The following is a 17,258-nucleotide window of genomic DNA, read 5'->3' as shown; positions in this document are numbered from 1 at the left end:
ACCCGGGCGTTTTTTATGCCAACCCGGGCGTTTCCACTGTCCCCGGGCGTTTTTAATGCTGAAAACGCCCGACCCGGGCGTTTTTGCCGGTTTTGACTGCTTCGCGCAACCTTCGTCAAATGGTCATAACTTCTTCATCCGAGCTCCGATTGAGGCGTGCAATATACCCACGCGAAGCTATTTCAAAGACGAAGATAATGGTGGTAAGATAAAAGAATTTGGACACCATCTTGATAGGCAACGAACAGTTTCAATCAGACCCTACTCAACATGTACATCTATCAACTAATATATAATAATCAAACCTTAATGATCAATTGATAGATGATTTAAATATACAAAATAGGAGAAAACTTGGAGTATAATTAGTATCATTTGATTCACATCAGTCACTAATTAAGTTGTTCAACCTTTTTTTTTGCATTTTTATTTCAGATGTAGTCCTTAAACGAAGGCCGATGAGCAGAAGGCCAATTAGACAAGAAGCTGAACCCGAGATCTGGAAAAACCACATGTAGGCAGAAATCGGTGACGCTGCTGCCGGGTGAACGGACGGTAGCGGCGGCAGAAGCATCAACGGCTGCTAGACGCCGCTAATTGTAACTGGAACATTTTTGAAAGATGTGGTAAGGGAGAGAATTTTGCTGAATGCTAAAGGGTTGAGACATATGGTGACGGTGGGTATAAGGTAGTCGGTTGTGGAGGATTTATTCAATTTTACAGCTGATATTAACCGGTTTAGTTAGCTTTTGACAATTGTCGAATTTGGAGAATGACGACATGTATATCATTGCAAGGAAGATATCTGATGTTATCGTTGTTGGAAAATTTTTGCAAGTATGATGTAGATAATGCAGAGATTTCTCAATGTTCTTATTGTTAGCCAATTCGAACCAATATTTGGCTGTGTTTTTTTGTTAGGTTTTGAAGGGGATGTCGATTGTGTAATGGTACCCATTAATACTTATGCGTTTAGGTCAACATGTTTTGGAATATTGGTATTAAGTCTCGATTCCAAGAATGTCTTTAAAACTCTCTAATCAAAGATTGTCATTCAATTTTCAATAGCGCAATTATCATAAACAAAAGTGAAAATCTATCGCTTACTCGTATTGGATTATTTTTAAAATACTTACCTTCGTCCACATACAATTAAATGTTTATGTATCGAGAATCAAGAGTAACAATTTTTTTTTGAAGATTTAGTTTATAATAATAATATTGATAGCGCTTGTGATTTTAGTGTTATTATTTATAAGGGTATTTTTCAAACTTATGAATTATTATTTTGTTGTTATCATGTGAAGTTGTATTCTTATTCATGTGTATTTTGTTCTTTTGTTTTTCATTTATGAACTTTTATTTTGTTGAATATTATAAGTTGTGTACTATTTAATTTGAATTGATTGTGTTTTGGTATGCCATTGAAGTATGATTATTCTGTTTGTATCATATACGTTAAAGTGTTTTTAATCAATAGTGTGTTTAATAAATATTTATTTTTATTTATTGAATTTACATTAATTAATTGAAATATGTTTTATTAATCTAATAAAATATTATTGTACATTTTCAAATTTCTAAACTTTACGCAACGATATCCGTTCTTATTTTCATTGACTTTACAATGATATAGTAGTTGCATATTAGATGCAAAAGGGAGAAAATTTAAAATCGTGGGATTAAAATTAAAAATATTCAAAAAATATTATTTCAAAATTAAAAAATGTGTGAATAACTTTTAAAAAAATGGCTATATAAAAGATTATGGCAATTAAGAATAAAAAACGAAGTTCTCTTTTATCAATTCTTACTAGAATTATTTACATTTCGCTTAATGTGTCTGGTGTAAATATTGATAATTAATTACTAGGAGTCTAGGACTACACTTTTTCTACTGAAAAAAGAAAAAGAAAAGAGAAGGTAATGTTTCACCTTCAAAGAGCAAAATGAATAAAACAAAAAGTTGTACAGTTCAATTGTAACGCCGAAATCGATTTCATATAAATTAGATAATTTCACAAAGCTCAGTGCCGCCTTCAAACCCTACCCCTCTCCTCTCCCCTCCCACTCTCACTAATTAAACCCTAATTCTCTACCTTTATAGCTTCCGAGAAATCTCAATTGGTAAACTTTCTATTTCAAATTTTGTCAAATTGCTCGACGATTGTATCTTTTTCATCGCGTTTTTCCTTGAAACCGTTCCATTATTATGTTGTTGCATGTTGTCTTTGAAGCGGAAGTGCGAAACAATGTCGGATGAAGAAAGAGAGGAGCAGGAGTTGGATCTCACCAATTCTGAAGTAGTCACAAAATACAAAGCCGCTGCTGAAATTGTTAACAGTAATTCATCTCTCTCATTTCACTGTTGTGTTTAATTTAATTTCGCGATGAATGAGTGGAATGTCGATTGAATAAATGCAGAGGCGTTGCAGCTTGTGTTGCCTGAATGCAAGCCCAAGGCTAAGATTGTTGACCTTTGTGAAAAAGCAGACTCGTTCATCAGAGAGTGAGTAATTTATGGTTTTTTTCTTCGATTAGAATAGAAGGATTTCAGCTGTGCTGTGAATTTTGTCTAAAATTGTATGGTGGGATAGGCAAACAGGGAACATGTACAAGAAAGTGAAGAAGAAGATTGAAAGGGGAGTTGCATTCCCAACGTGCATTTCTGTGAACAATACAGTTTGCCATTTTTCTCCATTGAATGGAGACGAGACTGTATTGGAAGATGGGGATATTGTGAAAATGTAATGCTTTTTCTAGCTTTATGAAATGGATTTTATTGGCATCATCTTGGATACTTTGAGTAATGTGTTTTTCATTATCTACAGTGATATGGGGTGTCACATAGATGGCTTTATTGCTGTAGTTGCACACACCCATGTACTTCAGCAGGGGCCGGTCACTGGGAGGGCAGCTGATGTTATTGCTGCTGCGAATACGGCTGCTGAGGTTGCGCTGAGGCTTGTGAGGCCTGGTAAAAAGGTAGTAATTCTTCTCCTGGGATTTTCTTTGTGCCTTTTATGTACTCTCTTTGTCAATTTTGGTTGTTGGGGGACCGGATTAGGGGAACGAATCCTCTGCTTTGATTAAAACACAAGGGAGGCTACTGTGATACGCTGTCGATCACTCTCCAAATCTTCCTTTAATAAATTTCTATCTTTTTACAAATATTTCTTTTCCCTCCTATTTCTCTTCACGTGATAAGGGAATCTTAATAATCTCTTCACCTAATTATGGTTTTTTATTATAGCAGCAAATTTTCAATTTTCTGTCTCAATCCCAAATAAATCTCCTCTCTTATTCTTTTCATCGAGCAAGTGATAGGTGTTCTTTGCCAGGAATTCTGGAAGTAATTTTTTTGATTATGAAGTCTATCCTTGTTTTATGAAGAAACATAGATAGGGAATGCAATAATATATGCGTACAGTTTCTATGTCCATAAGGAGAAAGAAGGAATGATAGGGATAAGGAACAAAAAGATAGGGAATGGAAAAAATGTATCTGCGATTTTTATTTGGCAGAAGATTTGGAGAGTGATCAAAACAGCTGTTGTATCCACCACAGCAGCCTATGCTGAGTTTTAATCACAGCAGAGGATCCGACCCCCCGAATTAGTGCTTGTGAATGCTATATTTCTTGAATGTATTTAAAGGGTTTTAATTGCAGTCAAAATGCTTCCACTTGCTCATCTAATTGAGATATGATAATAAATGCTTCTTTCCCTGTCATCCATATTGAAAATTGGTTCTTACTTCCCGCCCATTCTAATCAGTTAGCGATGCGCTTGGTAACATGATGGATTGAGTTCCCAATAACCATTTCTTTTGTTGTGCATTTATTTTTGTCAACCCATTTAAGTTGTGTGGCTTTTGTTACTGACCTCCCTGCTCCCCCAAAATAAAACAAAAGAGGTGTCTATAGCTTTAGTATTAGTTATTGTAAAAGGGTAAACATGATTCTCTACATGATGATCAAAACCATGAGTGATGGATCTTTGCATCCAGTGAAGTTCTTTATAGTCATAGTTACACTGATAGAGACATCATGTTTCCCTTTCTCTACAGAGTAAAATAGCATGTTGTAATTAGGATTATCAATAATTTCAAAAGTTTTAGGCCACCATTTGTATAGCTGTGATGGGTAAAGGTTCTGAGATTTAACTCTTCACCTCTTTCTGTTTGTAGAATAAAGATGTCAGCGAGGCCATTCAAAAAGTTGCTGCTGCTTATGACTGCAAGATTGTTGAAGGAGTACTAAGTCATCAAATGAAACAATTCGTGATTGATGGTAATAAGGTTGTACTAAGTGCCACCGGCCCTGATACCAGAGTTGATGATGCTGAATTCGAGGAAAATGAGGTGTATGCCATTGACATTGTTACAAGTACTGGTGAAGGCAAGGTATACATGTTGCTATTTGTTTGTTTCACATATCATTTCACCTTTATTCTTTCTTTTCGAGTTGAAGCTTATCATGCAATCTTGTTTTAAACTTAAAGCCTAAATTGCTGGATGAGAAACAAACAACTATATATAAAAGGGCTGTTGACAAGAACTATCTCCTAAAGATGAAAGCATCTAGGTTCATATTCAGTGAAATAAGCCAGAAGTTCCCGATCATGCCATTCTCTGCAAGGTTTGTTGTTTAGTGTAAATTGTTGCAAGTCTTGAGGTTCCTAAGTGAGGATAATGAGTGGGATGAATTGTCACACAGGGCCTTGGAAGAGAAGCGTGTTCGATTGGGTATAGTAGAATGTGTCAACCATGATCTGTTACAACCATATCCTGTACTTCACGAGAAGCCTGGTACGAACTAATTTACTCGATGTTGCCATAATTTATCTTATGTGCTCATATCATAATGTGTATTACAGGTGACCTGGTTGCACACATCAAGTTCACTGTTTTGCTTCTGCCAAATGGGTCAGATCGAGTCACCTCACATGCTCTACAGGAGCTGCAACCCACAAAAACAGTCGATGATCCTGAGATCAAAGCCTGGTTAGCATTGGGCACAAAATCAAAAAAGAAAGGTGGAGGGAAAAAGAAGAAAGGTTAGTTTGCATTCACTTGGCTTCTGTAAATTCAAATTCTTCACTGAAGATTCATTTCTTCATACAAACAATATTCTTGCAGGTAAGAAAGGTGATACAGCAGAGAACACCGAAGCTGAGCCAATGGACGAGGCTCCAAGTAGCGCAACCAGTCAAGAATGAGGAAACCCCCGCTTGTGCTATGTACTTTGTCAATGAAATTTTGCCCCTTGCGTTGTAATGGTTGTTTTTTTGGTGAAATGTTGCTCGTTGTTACTGAGACTTGCGGTTGTCCATTTTTCTATTTTTGGACTAGTTGATACTGCAATAATTTATTTAAAAAAGAAAAACTTTGCGCAATTTCTTACCGTTATAGAATCTAATTAGCTCGTCATATTTTATTGTTCTCAAGTGGCAGGTGTTGTTTGATTGGGTTTGGATATTTCTAGTATTTTAGATATATACTAAGTGAAAAATGGCAAAGTATACTACTACAGTTTAGGTTTCCGTTTAATTGTGGTTCCTCTTTTTCATAAAAATAAGCATATTTTAAGTTGCCATGAGTTTGTAATGCACTATTTGTAAAGTAGAAAAATTTGCAAAATACATATATAGAGTTCTTTGTACTTGTATAATTTGTTTAGTTAGGTCTATACTAATATATTTTGATTTAAGATGTTTTTATATTTTTATATTAATTTAGTTACTCCCTTATTTAATGGTCTTCAAAATTTAATACACTTTTCCTGTGTTAGAATTTACTCTCTTTTTTCTCTCGTATTAATTTTAGAATTAATTCAATTGTAATATTGACTCCAAAATTACTGGGAAATGAAAAATTTATGTTATTAATTTATAAATTTATTATTTTTCCAATAATTATTGAATCGGTATTGAAATTAAATTAGTTTCACTATAAATAAAAGAAAAAAAAATCTAACATACATAAGAAATTTTAATTAAATTATGAAATCTATTAAATAAATATTCAACCAAAGAACCTCTTAAATTAAAATGTATTAGTATAATGAGCTAATGAAACAAAAAACTATACAATGAGCTAATGAAACAAAATACATTAATATAAGAATCTAATGAAGCTAAAACTTTGTAGGACTGAATAAAATAAAATGTACAAAGACTACTAGATTGTTTTGCCTAGAAAAAAAAGATAGTAATAAAGTGATTGAAATATTCTTAGTTGAGAATGAATATTTCATTACATAGAAAAAAGTTACCAAAAATAAAATGAGACTAAACCATAATAACAAAAGTAGTCTATTTTTATATAGGAGTTATGAAGTATTTTGGTAAAAATTAATGATTGACATTCAACACTTGAGATCATATTACGATAGTGACTTATTGTTCACTCTAATACTGAAAATATTCCATAAATATGGCATCGATGATGAGACACAGCGTTGAGTAAAATAAGCGTGTTGAAAGAATTACACAAGCCAAGCCTCTCAAAATTTCATATATCGTCACAAATATGTTAGGCCACCAAACAAACCCTGGAAATGGGGACAGTTTGGAGTAAAAATTGCACACAAATGCTCAGTTTCGGAAGCATGGAAGAAACCTGACCTCAAACTCTCACCCTTATGTCCCCAAAAACCATGACATGAAGGGATCACACTATTTACAGTGTGCTTGTATATGATTAACCGCCATTTACTTCCAACTTGCGGAGATGAAACAAATTGGAACAAGATCAAGACCGAAACCGAAACCGAAACCGAAACCGAAACCGAAATCAGAAGAATTCGTCAGCACCCCTTCACAAACCCAAAGCATTCAATTTTACCTGTCAAAAGAGAGACTTATTTCAGTAATTGAGTGAGATTTGTATATAAGAATGGTGATTTCCGATGCAAGTTTATCTTATGGTTGACTGGATGTATGTTACCTTTCAAAGATTTCCACGAATATAATGGAACCATAAAGATCACAAAATTGCATCTGCACTGCATCTTGGAAAGCCACGCCTAGTTTATGGCATATTTAATGCGCGTTTCAGTTGAGCGAATGAGGAAGGATGGATTTTCGACATAGCTGCATTAAACAATTCTCCATGGAGGGCTGAGCATGTCTGGAGATTGTCCTTGAGCGAATTCTCCAGCAGAATTTGGTTAATGGGGTTCGAGAACTTGATCTGGAAATGGGAATACTAGGTTATTTATATGTGCATGATTCTAGAGCTTCCGTTAAAATTCTAAAAAGTACCTGTCTCCTCCGTAATTCTTTGCTTGGGACCTCGATCTTGCTAGAATGCATATTGTCGCTACTATTATGGCACAATGATATCATCGCCAAAACAACAAAGTCATTATATGAAGACATTTCAAGCAAATCAACCAAGGAGAATGAGTAGAGATAACCTACCTTGACTCCTCTTCTGTAAACTCCTCGGTACCACCCAATATAACGCTCGTGCATACACTATTTATGAACAAAATACAACAGAAAATGGGATGAAAACAGATATTGGGAGAGATAAATCAAACATCGAGTGGATGAAAATTACCTAAGGATCTGCTCAAGTTTATCCAGAACTTGAGACATTCTCAACGTTAGAATTATAGAAAGGGCTAGGGCAAATGTCTTTCTTTGTGTGGAAATCACATTGTCGACCTATGACACCAGATAAAGAACAAGCTTTAATCACACATGGCTAAAATTAAGACAAAAGGTTGAGCCATGGCCGAAACAGACTTCGATTAGTCGGAGTAGCATGATTGAGAGACCATGCTACCCAGGCTTGACAAGAGACCGACAAGGAGAGACTGATAATACACTTAAACTTTAGTGAAAACATTGATAGTTTTCTCAGGTGCAGACAAGAAAAGATCAAACTTATTATATAAACCTCTTGCTGACCTTGTCAAGCCATACATCAACCAGGCAAAGAAGTATGCTTTCTTCATTTGAGAACCCTGCTTTTTGAAGATGTGCTAACAATGACGGATCTGATGTGAGTTGCGCAAGATAATTAGTATTCATGACCAAAATCATTGCAAGTATGGCAGCCGATGACGTTTTCACTGCTGTCTTTGAAGGATCATGATCATCTCCCCCACTCAGGCATATGACAATTAGTTTCTAGAAAATACAGCAGTAAATCATATAAAAACACATAAATAAACCTTAAATGAAACTGTACAGTGCTGTAACGGTAGAGAGAAATACCTGCACACTGGTGCTCAGTAATTGAGGCACTTCAGCAGGAAAACACTGCATTAAAAGTAGTCAAGTGAAAATCATATTGCTTTCTCAAATGAAGCTCTGCTGTTGCAGCATCAAAGCAGGAGACATACCTGAACTAAAACATCCACGAGGGGAAGAATTGAAAGCAGCCCTCTATCATTGACATTGCCAATGACCAGATCAAGCAATTTTGCTAGTGTCTGTGCATGCATATTGAGGAACTCTAGACCACCAAGAACTATGTAGCCTTCAATTATGCTGGCAGACACCTATATGTAAAGTTTGAAATAAAACCACTGTATTTTGGCAATGCAAGAGAATACACAGCCACCAAAAAGCGATTTTATCTGTACCTTTAAATAGTCAAAACTCCTATCCAAGATTTCTACCAAACATGGGAAGAAACTCAAAAGATGAGGCACCATTGTGGTGGCATGGGTAAGAGTAGCCTCCCATAACTGTACGACAGGAATTAAGGATACATAAGAAATAATGATTTTGAATGTTACAGGGTTAATTTGAAGCTTGATTCGTGCTTATTGAACTACTGACCAGCATGCTGTCTTCCAGAAGTTCATCTGGGCTATTAGCATTAAGCACACTCTGTAATATGGGCATCAACAAGTTGTAACAGATGGATGACTGAGAACCTAGTGAAGCAACAAAGTTCTTTAGGGCTGTGAGAAGCTGAATCTGCAGAAGGCTTTCACCAGAAGATTCTTCCCAAGCCTAAGAAGATAATCAATATAAAGAATATAACTTATTAGGCAAATCAGGAATATGTACAGAGCTCTCTTCTAATGTCTAACATCATATATTTCAAGTTAATGATTTATATAATACACTCACTTTAGAACCCTTATGATATGCATATAAGATAGGAAGCCCTAACTTAACCCAAAACCATGGTCAAAGGTAAAGGGTTGACTCCCTCTTATATGCTATTCCACACTTTTGTGTGCAACTGACGTGGGATCGTATTATTTACTGATTATGCCTACAGGAAAAAATAAACAAGTAATGTACCTTCTGGAAAAACTGCACCAACTTGTTTGCATAAGGACTAATTTCAGTGATGCGTCCAATGAGAGAAGAAATTGTATTTAATACTTGAACCTGGACATAAGATTTAAATTAGAATTTAATAAACAACTATTGCATTCAACCAACAATGAGCAAATTCTTTTTATATATATTAAGAAAGGAAAAAAGTACTGATGAATTCCTCCTGCTTATATTAAAACTTCCCAAGGATGACAAAAGAGTTGAAACTGAACAGGGTGATATAGAGATACTTAAAAAGGAAAGCAATTGATAGACAAAATCAGATGATAATAACTGCAAATAAAGAACAGAAAGGATAGGACTTAATAAAGAAATTATTGGTGAGGTTTTTATAGTTTGACAACACAAGAGGAAGCCCAATCAAGGATTTCATATCACAGGGTAGAAAAATGGTAAATAAGAGCCCATCACTTACTTTTGAGTCAAACTCGTGTACATCTTCCACCAGTTTAAAACATGAATCCCAACATACTGGAAGAAGATCTGAAAAGTCCTGCTCTGAGAAATTTGCATCTTCAATATGGAAATACAGAGATCGTGATGCAGACAGCTGATACAACAGGTTAAATGTTAATAAAAAAAAGGGTAATTCACTCACAAGCTAGTTACATATATACGCATCATACCCTGACACACAAGTCATCCTCCTGGAGCAATTTTATTAAAGCACAATATACTGGTCGTCTGGTATCATCCTTAATCTGTACAGGAAAAGAAACAAGGGACAAATGTCAAGAAACTAGCTACACTGAAAGGAGTGCATCACAAAATGATACAAACAAAACTTCACTCAGTAAGATACAAAAATATTCCTGCCCAACCAATCCCTCAACACTTCAGTCAGTTAGCTCACCAATCATGAAAGTTCCAGCCTAAGCAGACTCCTGCCAGCAGTGCCTTAACATGGGAGCTTTATCACATATCCCTCTTCCCACCAATCTAAATTAAACATTGTTCAAGCTAAGTTCTTTAATAAAAAGCAACACTTATGGAGTTGCATTTCAATATCCATTCTTTATATCACATGAACTCTGATATAGATATATGATTTGAGCTTTGACAGTTTGACTGAGATCACAGTCACTCTTAGAAGGCACTAACTCCCAATGCCATCATATACCAAATTTGACATATGTTACAGAAAATTGCTCAATATTAGCTATATTCATAAGGAACCAAGACAGCAAGCTGAAAAGAAATAGATAAAATAGAATATCAGATCTGCAATCATTTGTCTTCAGATATCACTACCTTGTACCTATGAATACTTAGGATCGGGCATGTTGTGGTTAGATGAACCATAAGAGATCATAAAAATACAGTAATACAGATACAAATTGTAAGAATATAAAATAATGTAACAATGGTTATGCAATGTAGCTTGGGAGTAATTTACCTCGGAGACCCACTGCCCTAGGATCAATGCAACTTTCCTATGGGTGATCCGCATGTTTGGATTATCATTTGTGAGTTCAAAAGAGAGAGCGCCATTGAACCTGCATAAGAGCGTCAGAGAATATCCAAGATGAACTCACCACAAAGTAAAATAGAAGGTATACGAATAAAGATTATGATACAGATCCCACATCGATTCGAGATGAAGTGTGGAATAACATATAAGAGGGAGTAAACCCTTCACCACTGACTATGGTTTTGAATTAAGTTAGGGCTCGCTAGCTTTTATGCTTATCATATGAATCCCACATTGGTTACAGGTGAAAGTGTGGAATGACATACTAGTGGGAGTCAATCCTTTACCTTTGAGTCTTTGACCATGGTTTTGGTAAATTAGGGTATAAAGCTTATATGCTTATCAATTTGGTGCGGTGAGCATACATCGGGACAGCCTAAGGAAAGGGGCTAGCTAGATTATATGCTTATCAATTTGCTTTGCTTTGCCGAGCCGGGTGGTCTTGCAGCTCTCCGACAGACATAACTATACCAGTGGGGTACCACCGAAGATCTGGACCCAATAGGCAAAAAATGGATGGTGAGCCTTGTATTTGGGTTTTCCACCCAGCGTGTGCCGTCCGTAGACGTCCGGTTTGAAGGGGGTGGATTGATACCGATCACACATCATATAAGTGGGAGTTAACCCTTTACCTTTGACCATGGTTTTAGGTTAAGTTAGGTTCCCTAGCTTATATGCTTATTAGATTATGTTCTGAATATCCAAGAGACACACTAAGCAAAGAAACAAAGATGAATATGAAGAGGTAGTAATAACAGACCCTGCATCATACAGGTAGGCAACTAGAACAACATGCTTTGTCAACTAGGTCTAGGCACACTAACAAATTACACACATGAATAAGACAGGCTGTGTCAAAAACCAAAGTAGACCGTGCTCCACTCATATCAATATTGAGAAATAGTAAAACAGAAACCAATTTCAACTGAGTTCAGCTAGCACACTGTCATCTCTTAATAGCAATTAAAAATGACAAAAATCTCCGTTAAGTTTCTCTTAAGAGCTTGCCTGGACCTACACTTTATTTTTGCAATTGGGATCAAATCAAATAAGCACTGAGGTTTCCATTGTCAAGAAATAACAGAACAAAGAACAGGAAGACTAGTCTTTCAATTTTATTTTTTGCAATTGGGATCATATCAAATCACCAGGTTTCAATTGGATTATAATTATCATTTTAAATGACAAAGGGCTCACATTCTTGCTGACAAAGAGAGAAAGGGCTTACCAGTCTTTAAAGCTCAGATAATTTGAGAGTTCATAATAGACATATGCCGCTGCACCATAAGCAGCATCTTTGAGAAGCAACTGTGGATTTATTTCACCAACAGAAGAAGGACATCCATTCATTGCCTCCTGAAGAATTGAAACCACAACTGGACCTAGCAACTTCAACAACAGATATCAACCAGACACAGTCAATTACAGACAATGCTATCAGAGATAAGTCAAGATTTACATCCAAAAGACCTACTTGGCTGTTATTCTCAAATAAGACTATGTACAATGCTTCAGCACATGGCCTTAATCTCTCTGACCACAAAATAGAGTCCTGCTCATGATAAAAGGACTCTGGATTATGGTACCATTCTTCCACATCCGAAGCTGTTAAAACAAAATACCTGCTTAAAAGAAATAGCAGTGATCAGAGGAATACAAAAAAAAGTGTCAATAGGTAAAGGTAGAAAAAGTAGGAGACAAGGACAGAGAAATCTGTTCCCTACTCGCGTACTAAAACATAGCAATGCCATTAGGCCTATGACAACCAGAGTGATAATTTATTTTTGTGAAAATATTAAAATTGAAAACGTAGATTTCAAATGCACTTGAGAATGCAATTTTTATGTACCTCATTACTGCCTTTTTATTCCTGGAGATACACTTAAATCTCATCTACATCAATATAGTCAGGATAAACCAAACAGAGTCCAGATAATCAAGACTTACCTCCGTATCAATATGTTACAAAGTAGCACCACTCGCTCACTAGGCAGCATAGAAGCTAAGAAGCCAGCAACTACACTTGATACATTTTTCTTCACATCCTGAAGTGAGACCCGGTTGTCATCCTTAACACGACCAGTCAAGAATGGCTTGTATTCTTTACATTCTAGGACAGACTTCATCATCGCCATACACTGGATCAAGAATCCTTCAAATAACAGTACATCTGGCTCGGGATTTGTTATCTTATTCAAGCAGAAATCAACAACAGGCCCAATGACATTTTGGTCACCAAATGAGTAAGGATGCCGTTGCTGAAATGCTATTAAAATCTTCATCAATTTGGTACATGATTTCTTCAGGAAATCTAAGAATTTAGGATGTTTATCTTGAAAAGAAGAATCTGCAAAAATTTCATATCAAAAGTAAGTTTACAAACCAGATAACTTTGTAGCAGTAACAAGGTCAAAGCCCAAAATTAATTCCCTTCAAGGTGAAATAGACAAAAAAAAAACATGTGTGGCCGCAGTCGAAGATAACAAGATCAGTTCATATGCAAGAGGTAAAGCACATGAGGAAAAAAAAAGATGTTAGGGTAAACTACAAAACAAAAAACTAAAGGAGATGAGAGAAAACTTACAGTATGGCAAGAATGACTGGATGGCATTCAGCATAATCGGGCAGACCTTCTTGACAGGTTGTACCTCCTAAAGGAAATACAATTAAGTCTATACCCACAAATTCATGACAAACATCAGAGTGAAAAGGAAAGGGATGCAGAAATGCAGATGATCAAGGCGTGAAATGCAACAACATATGCTCAAGGAAAAGACAACTCAAGGAAAAGACAACGTAAAAGACAGGACAGGAGAGGGGATTAAATAAAAAGAAGCAGCAGCTTTACCTGTAAAGACTTTGCATCACTTTGGAAACCAGAAACTATAAGTTGGCGTATGATCTTTGAACATAGAAACCATCTTTCACAGATCAAGTACAGATCATCCTGATGCAACTCAGGATTATTTTGAGCTAGCACCAAAAAACCAGGCAATATTTTCTGCATGTCAGTCTGCCAAAGGTTCCAGCTGTAATCAAAGAATTGAGATGCTATCTGCCAAATGAGCAAGCATAAAAAGTCTAGTGAAAAAACAATATATTCTATTATAGTATTATAAAAGATGGAGCCAAAAGCACAACAGGGACATGAAATCAACCCAATGCAAGAGAAGCTCAGTAAATCTACTAAGTGAAAAATCAACATTCTGGTCGCAATGGTGACAAAGAATAAACAATACTACAATCTAGTTATAGAAAAATGAATCCGTTACCGAAATAGTGGTTTTGATTTGACTCACAAATTTTAGCTAAATACCCAGACCATATATACTTCTCCCATAACAATAATAATTATGTACTTGACTGGGATGCAGGTAAGGGATTGATTAGCTAATCATAAGTCGTAGACTCATTAGAACCAACAGCAACATTCGAGCACCCCAAATCTTGATGACAAAATTATAATACTAAAAATGAGAATAACAAATCAGACAAACATAAATAAATTTAACAGCTTATTTCGATCACATGGAATAAATACATAAATGACTCGTTAGCATTCTTCAATCACGAACAGGTAAGACCATTTCTGACAATGTTATGTTTATGTTTTCAACATGAGACTTCAATGCGAGATCGGACATTAAAGCTTAGTGAAACGGATCACAAACTACAAACATACAGGAGGAAGTTTCAAAGAAAAATAAACAAAAATGATAACATGCACCTCAGAGAAGGTCCTCTGGTCGGAAGTAAGACGTTTGGTTGACAACTCCTTCAAAATCCGGAAAAGAATCAAGAATATTCTATGTGAAGTTAATGTATCATCTGACCGAAGCTGTTGTGCTAACACAGAAAGCAAGTCTGGCCTGTAAGTAGGAAAAAGGAAAAAAGTAAAACCACTGACAAATGGAAATGTGTAAGATGCCACAGATAATCTTGACTAGATTTAGTAGCTTCTTCCACATAGATGAAGCAGAGAGGCACACCATTCTTTTGGGTAGTCTATGCGAGCAATTTTTGAGATCAATACAGCCAAAGTATGAGCTATCTGCAAAACAATCACATTTTATAGCCATGATAATCAAGATAAAACTAAAAATAAAGGAAAGTTATAGATGGCAATGGATATAGAAACAACACAAGTAAAATGCAGCAGTACAGCTCAGCAGGGATGAATTATAAATAGTTCATGTAGACTATAAGGCAACAGGGAGACTACTAATAGATGTACATGCAAGCATTACCTGGTGATTTTCTTCTCTCAAGTGTGACAATAACTTTTGCCGTAAATGCAATTTCTCTTCATTGCCCAGTCCCCTGCAAAGGCATTTCTACAATCAGATTCTAGAAGAGAACACCGGTACCAAACAACCAGCTAAAAGGTAGCTGCTAAGCTATATTATTCATATGAATGTGAAGGTAAATGCTCTCAAAATCTTTCTCCACTTAAAGAATGTTAAACACACATTCTAGTTACACAACACATCTATCTCCACTTAAAGAATGACTCTATTAGAAGCTCAGGGTCGCGAGGCATATTTCACATCGACAAAATCCTGGCCACACTTATGATGCTGAATATTAATGGCAAGAGAAATGCTGATAATCACACTTAATTACTCACAAATTACTGGCAGTTCCTAATGTACGAGAACGAAACAAAAACAGCATGAAATCACTTACGTTGAGTCCCGCCTGCTCCTCCAATACCGATTGACGCTGTTCTTAAAATAAACTGATGCCATCAATCTCACGTCAGTCTGTGACGCTAAATCCGTCGCCGCTATCACCTCCTGCGCACGATAAAAACCCTCGTCAAACAAATCCAACAGCTTCACACTCATAAATAAACACAAGAAAAATCACTTCAAATACCATTAAACAAGAGCAGAAGCCAGGCCTACTCTCCAATTGCGCGAGAGCATCTTCCGCCGGCTTCAGCACATTTATGTCGCTGCTCACTGAATTCGCGAGCAGTCCGTATATCATCGGCAAGTCCGAGACGGTTAGCGCCATTTCCGCTTCTAGTAGAATCTAGAGCAAACGTATTCGGAAACGGAGCTCTTTTCGCGTCAGGCGTATAAATGGATCGAGCGGTTGACTGGAGAATGTGAAACCGGCGAAACAGGAGAATCGAGCGCGTAAGAATTTGAAATTCGGAGGCAGCGGATGACGGCGGAGCGAAGGGTTAGAATTTTCCGGCGGTGGTGGGGGCGGAGGAAGGGCTAAATGAAACTGCTGCTGAAGTTTACGAGCTGGAAGGAGGTGAGCTGTAATCATTGTCAGCGCTTTCTCTTCGCCCTTTTTATACTTACCGTCACGTTTTGAAATGTCTTCAGTGGTTTTTAGTTAGCCTGCTTTATAAAATCGCCCCCTAAAACCTTGATATTTGACAATGCCCCCTAACTGTCCATGGGCTTTGATTTGAGTAAAATAAATCAAATACTGTATCCGTTTATTAAAAGGAAGAACTTTTGAAATTTAGACATATATCTAGAATAGAAAAATACTGAAATACTGGAATATTCTCTTCGTCCCACTTTAAATGATTGACCGGTTTTTGGCACATGTTTTGAGAAAAATGATACTCTTTCCGTTCATGAATAGGAGTCTCATTATTTTTTCGATACGAATTTTAAGAGATGTTAATAAAAGTTTGTGGAATATGAGTCGTTTGTATATATTTTAAATGAAATGTGAGTGGATTGAGTTAGTGGAATGTGGGGTCTATTTACAATTTATAATACTCAATCCGTCTCCAAAGAGTGTGAACATTTGGTTCAACACAGGTTTTAATGCATAATTGGAAATGTAAGGGGGAGATAGAACGGAAAGGTTTTTAAGTAATGGCAATGGAGAATGGGTCTCACCTTATTAGAGAGAAAAGACTTTCCAAATTAGAAAGTTCATATTTTTCAGGGCTGGACTAAAAATGAAATTTACTTTTCAGGGACGAAGGAAGTAATTATGGACAGGGACTCCTATTCGCGAACGAACCAAAATGGAAAAACGAGACTCCTATTTGCGGACTGAGGGAGTAATAAATAGTCAAAGTAGGGAGAAAATAAAATAAGAGAGAGATTTATATAGAGGAAATCATCTTCTACATTACTATTTCTCTTACTTTACTTTATATTCACTTTAACTATTTATTAGTATCATTTTTCCAAAACAACGGCCAAAAAGAAATCAATCACTTAAGCTGGGACAGAGGGAGTATCAGTTTCTCGTATTAAAAAAATAATGAAAACATATATCGTAATGTTCAGTACGATTTAATACCTTACCAAATGTTTTGAGTAAGATAACGATATAAATTTCATATACTGAAGTAGGGTTGTGATCAAATGAAAAATCTAAATATTGTACAAACTCAAAACTATGATCTGAACCATTGAAAAATGTCAACAGATCAAAAAAAAACATCAACAGGAAAATGTCAACAGAATTTCAACGGTAGTAAATTATTGATGT

General features: G+C 36.1%; 2 protein-coding genes across 3 annotated transcripts; one reads left to right on the top strand and one right to left on the bottom strand.

The window, feature by feature from the left end:
- Positions 1-1,973: 1,973 nt before the first annotated feature.
- Positions 1,974-5,395, top strand: LOC125219826 (metallopeptidase M24 family protein). Of its 2 annotated transcripts, XM_048121900.2 has the most exons (10): positions 1,974-2,127; positions 2,238-2,343; positions 2,425-2,509; positions 2,598-2,747; positions 2,832-2,985; positions 4,188-4,403; positions 4,502-4,638; positions 4,717-4,808; positions 4,877-5,056; positions 5,139-5,395. In XM_048121900.2, the coding sequence occupies exons 2-10, from the start codon at positions 2,253-2,255 to the stop codon at positions 5,216-5,218; spliced, it is 1,185 nt and encodes a 394-aa protein (XP_047977857.1). In that variant the 5' UTR covers positions 1,974-2,127; positions 2,238-2,252; the 3' UTR covers positions 5,219-5,395. The 2 variants fall into 2 exon arrangements, with proteins under 2 accessions (XP_047977857.1, XP_088921047.1); XM_089064921.1 differs by lacking the exon at positions 1,974-2,127 and having other exon boundaries at positions 2,208-2,343.
- Positions 5,396-6,416: 1,021 nt separating this feature from the next.
- On the bottom strand, positions 6,417-16,069 carry LOC125219825 (uncharacterized). The gene is made up of 24 exons (XM_048121899.2): positions 15,660-16,069; positions 15,468-15,577; positions 15,029-15,101; positions 14,771-14,832; positions 14,509-14,650; positions 13,630-13,836; positions 13,366-13,432; positions 12,729-13,128; positions 12,256-12,403; positions 12,010-12,170; positions 10,707-10,806; positions 9,937-10,011; positions 9,726-9,860; positions 9,272-9,361; positions 8,798-8,974; positions 8,599-8,703; positions 8,356-8,514; positions 8,228-8,272; positions 7,919-8,140; positions 7,566-7,672; positions 7,424-7,480; positions 7,265-7,325; positions 6,948-7,193; positions 6,417-6,845 (listed from the first exon to the last, which is right to left on the bottom strand). Exons 1-23 carry the CDS (start codon positions 15,798-15,800, stop codon positions 7,032-7,034), a joined length of 3,006 nt encoding a protein of 1,001 aa, XP_047977856.1. The 5' UTR covers positions 15,801-16,069; the 3' UTR covers positions 6,417-6,845; positions 6,948-7,031.
- Between the last annotated feature and the right edge of the window lie 1,189 nt (positions 16,070-17,258).

This window comes from Salvia hispanica, chromosome 1 (assembly GCF_029641045.1).
Source record: "Salvia hispanica isolate PSC_SH4W2 chromosome 1, Shi_PSC_v1, whole genome shotgun sequence".
Taxonomy (NCBI): domain Eukaryota; kingdom Viridiplantae; phylum Streptophyta; class Magnoliopsida; order Lamiales; family Lamiaceae; genus Salvia; species Salvia hispanica.
Note: the sequence above shows the minus strand (reverse complement) of the source record. Positions and strands in the feature narration are given on the sequence as shown.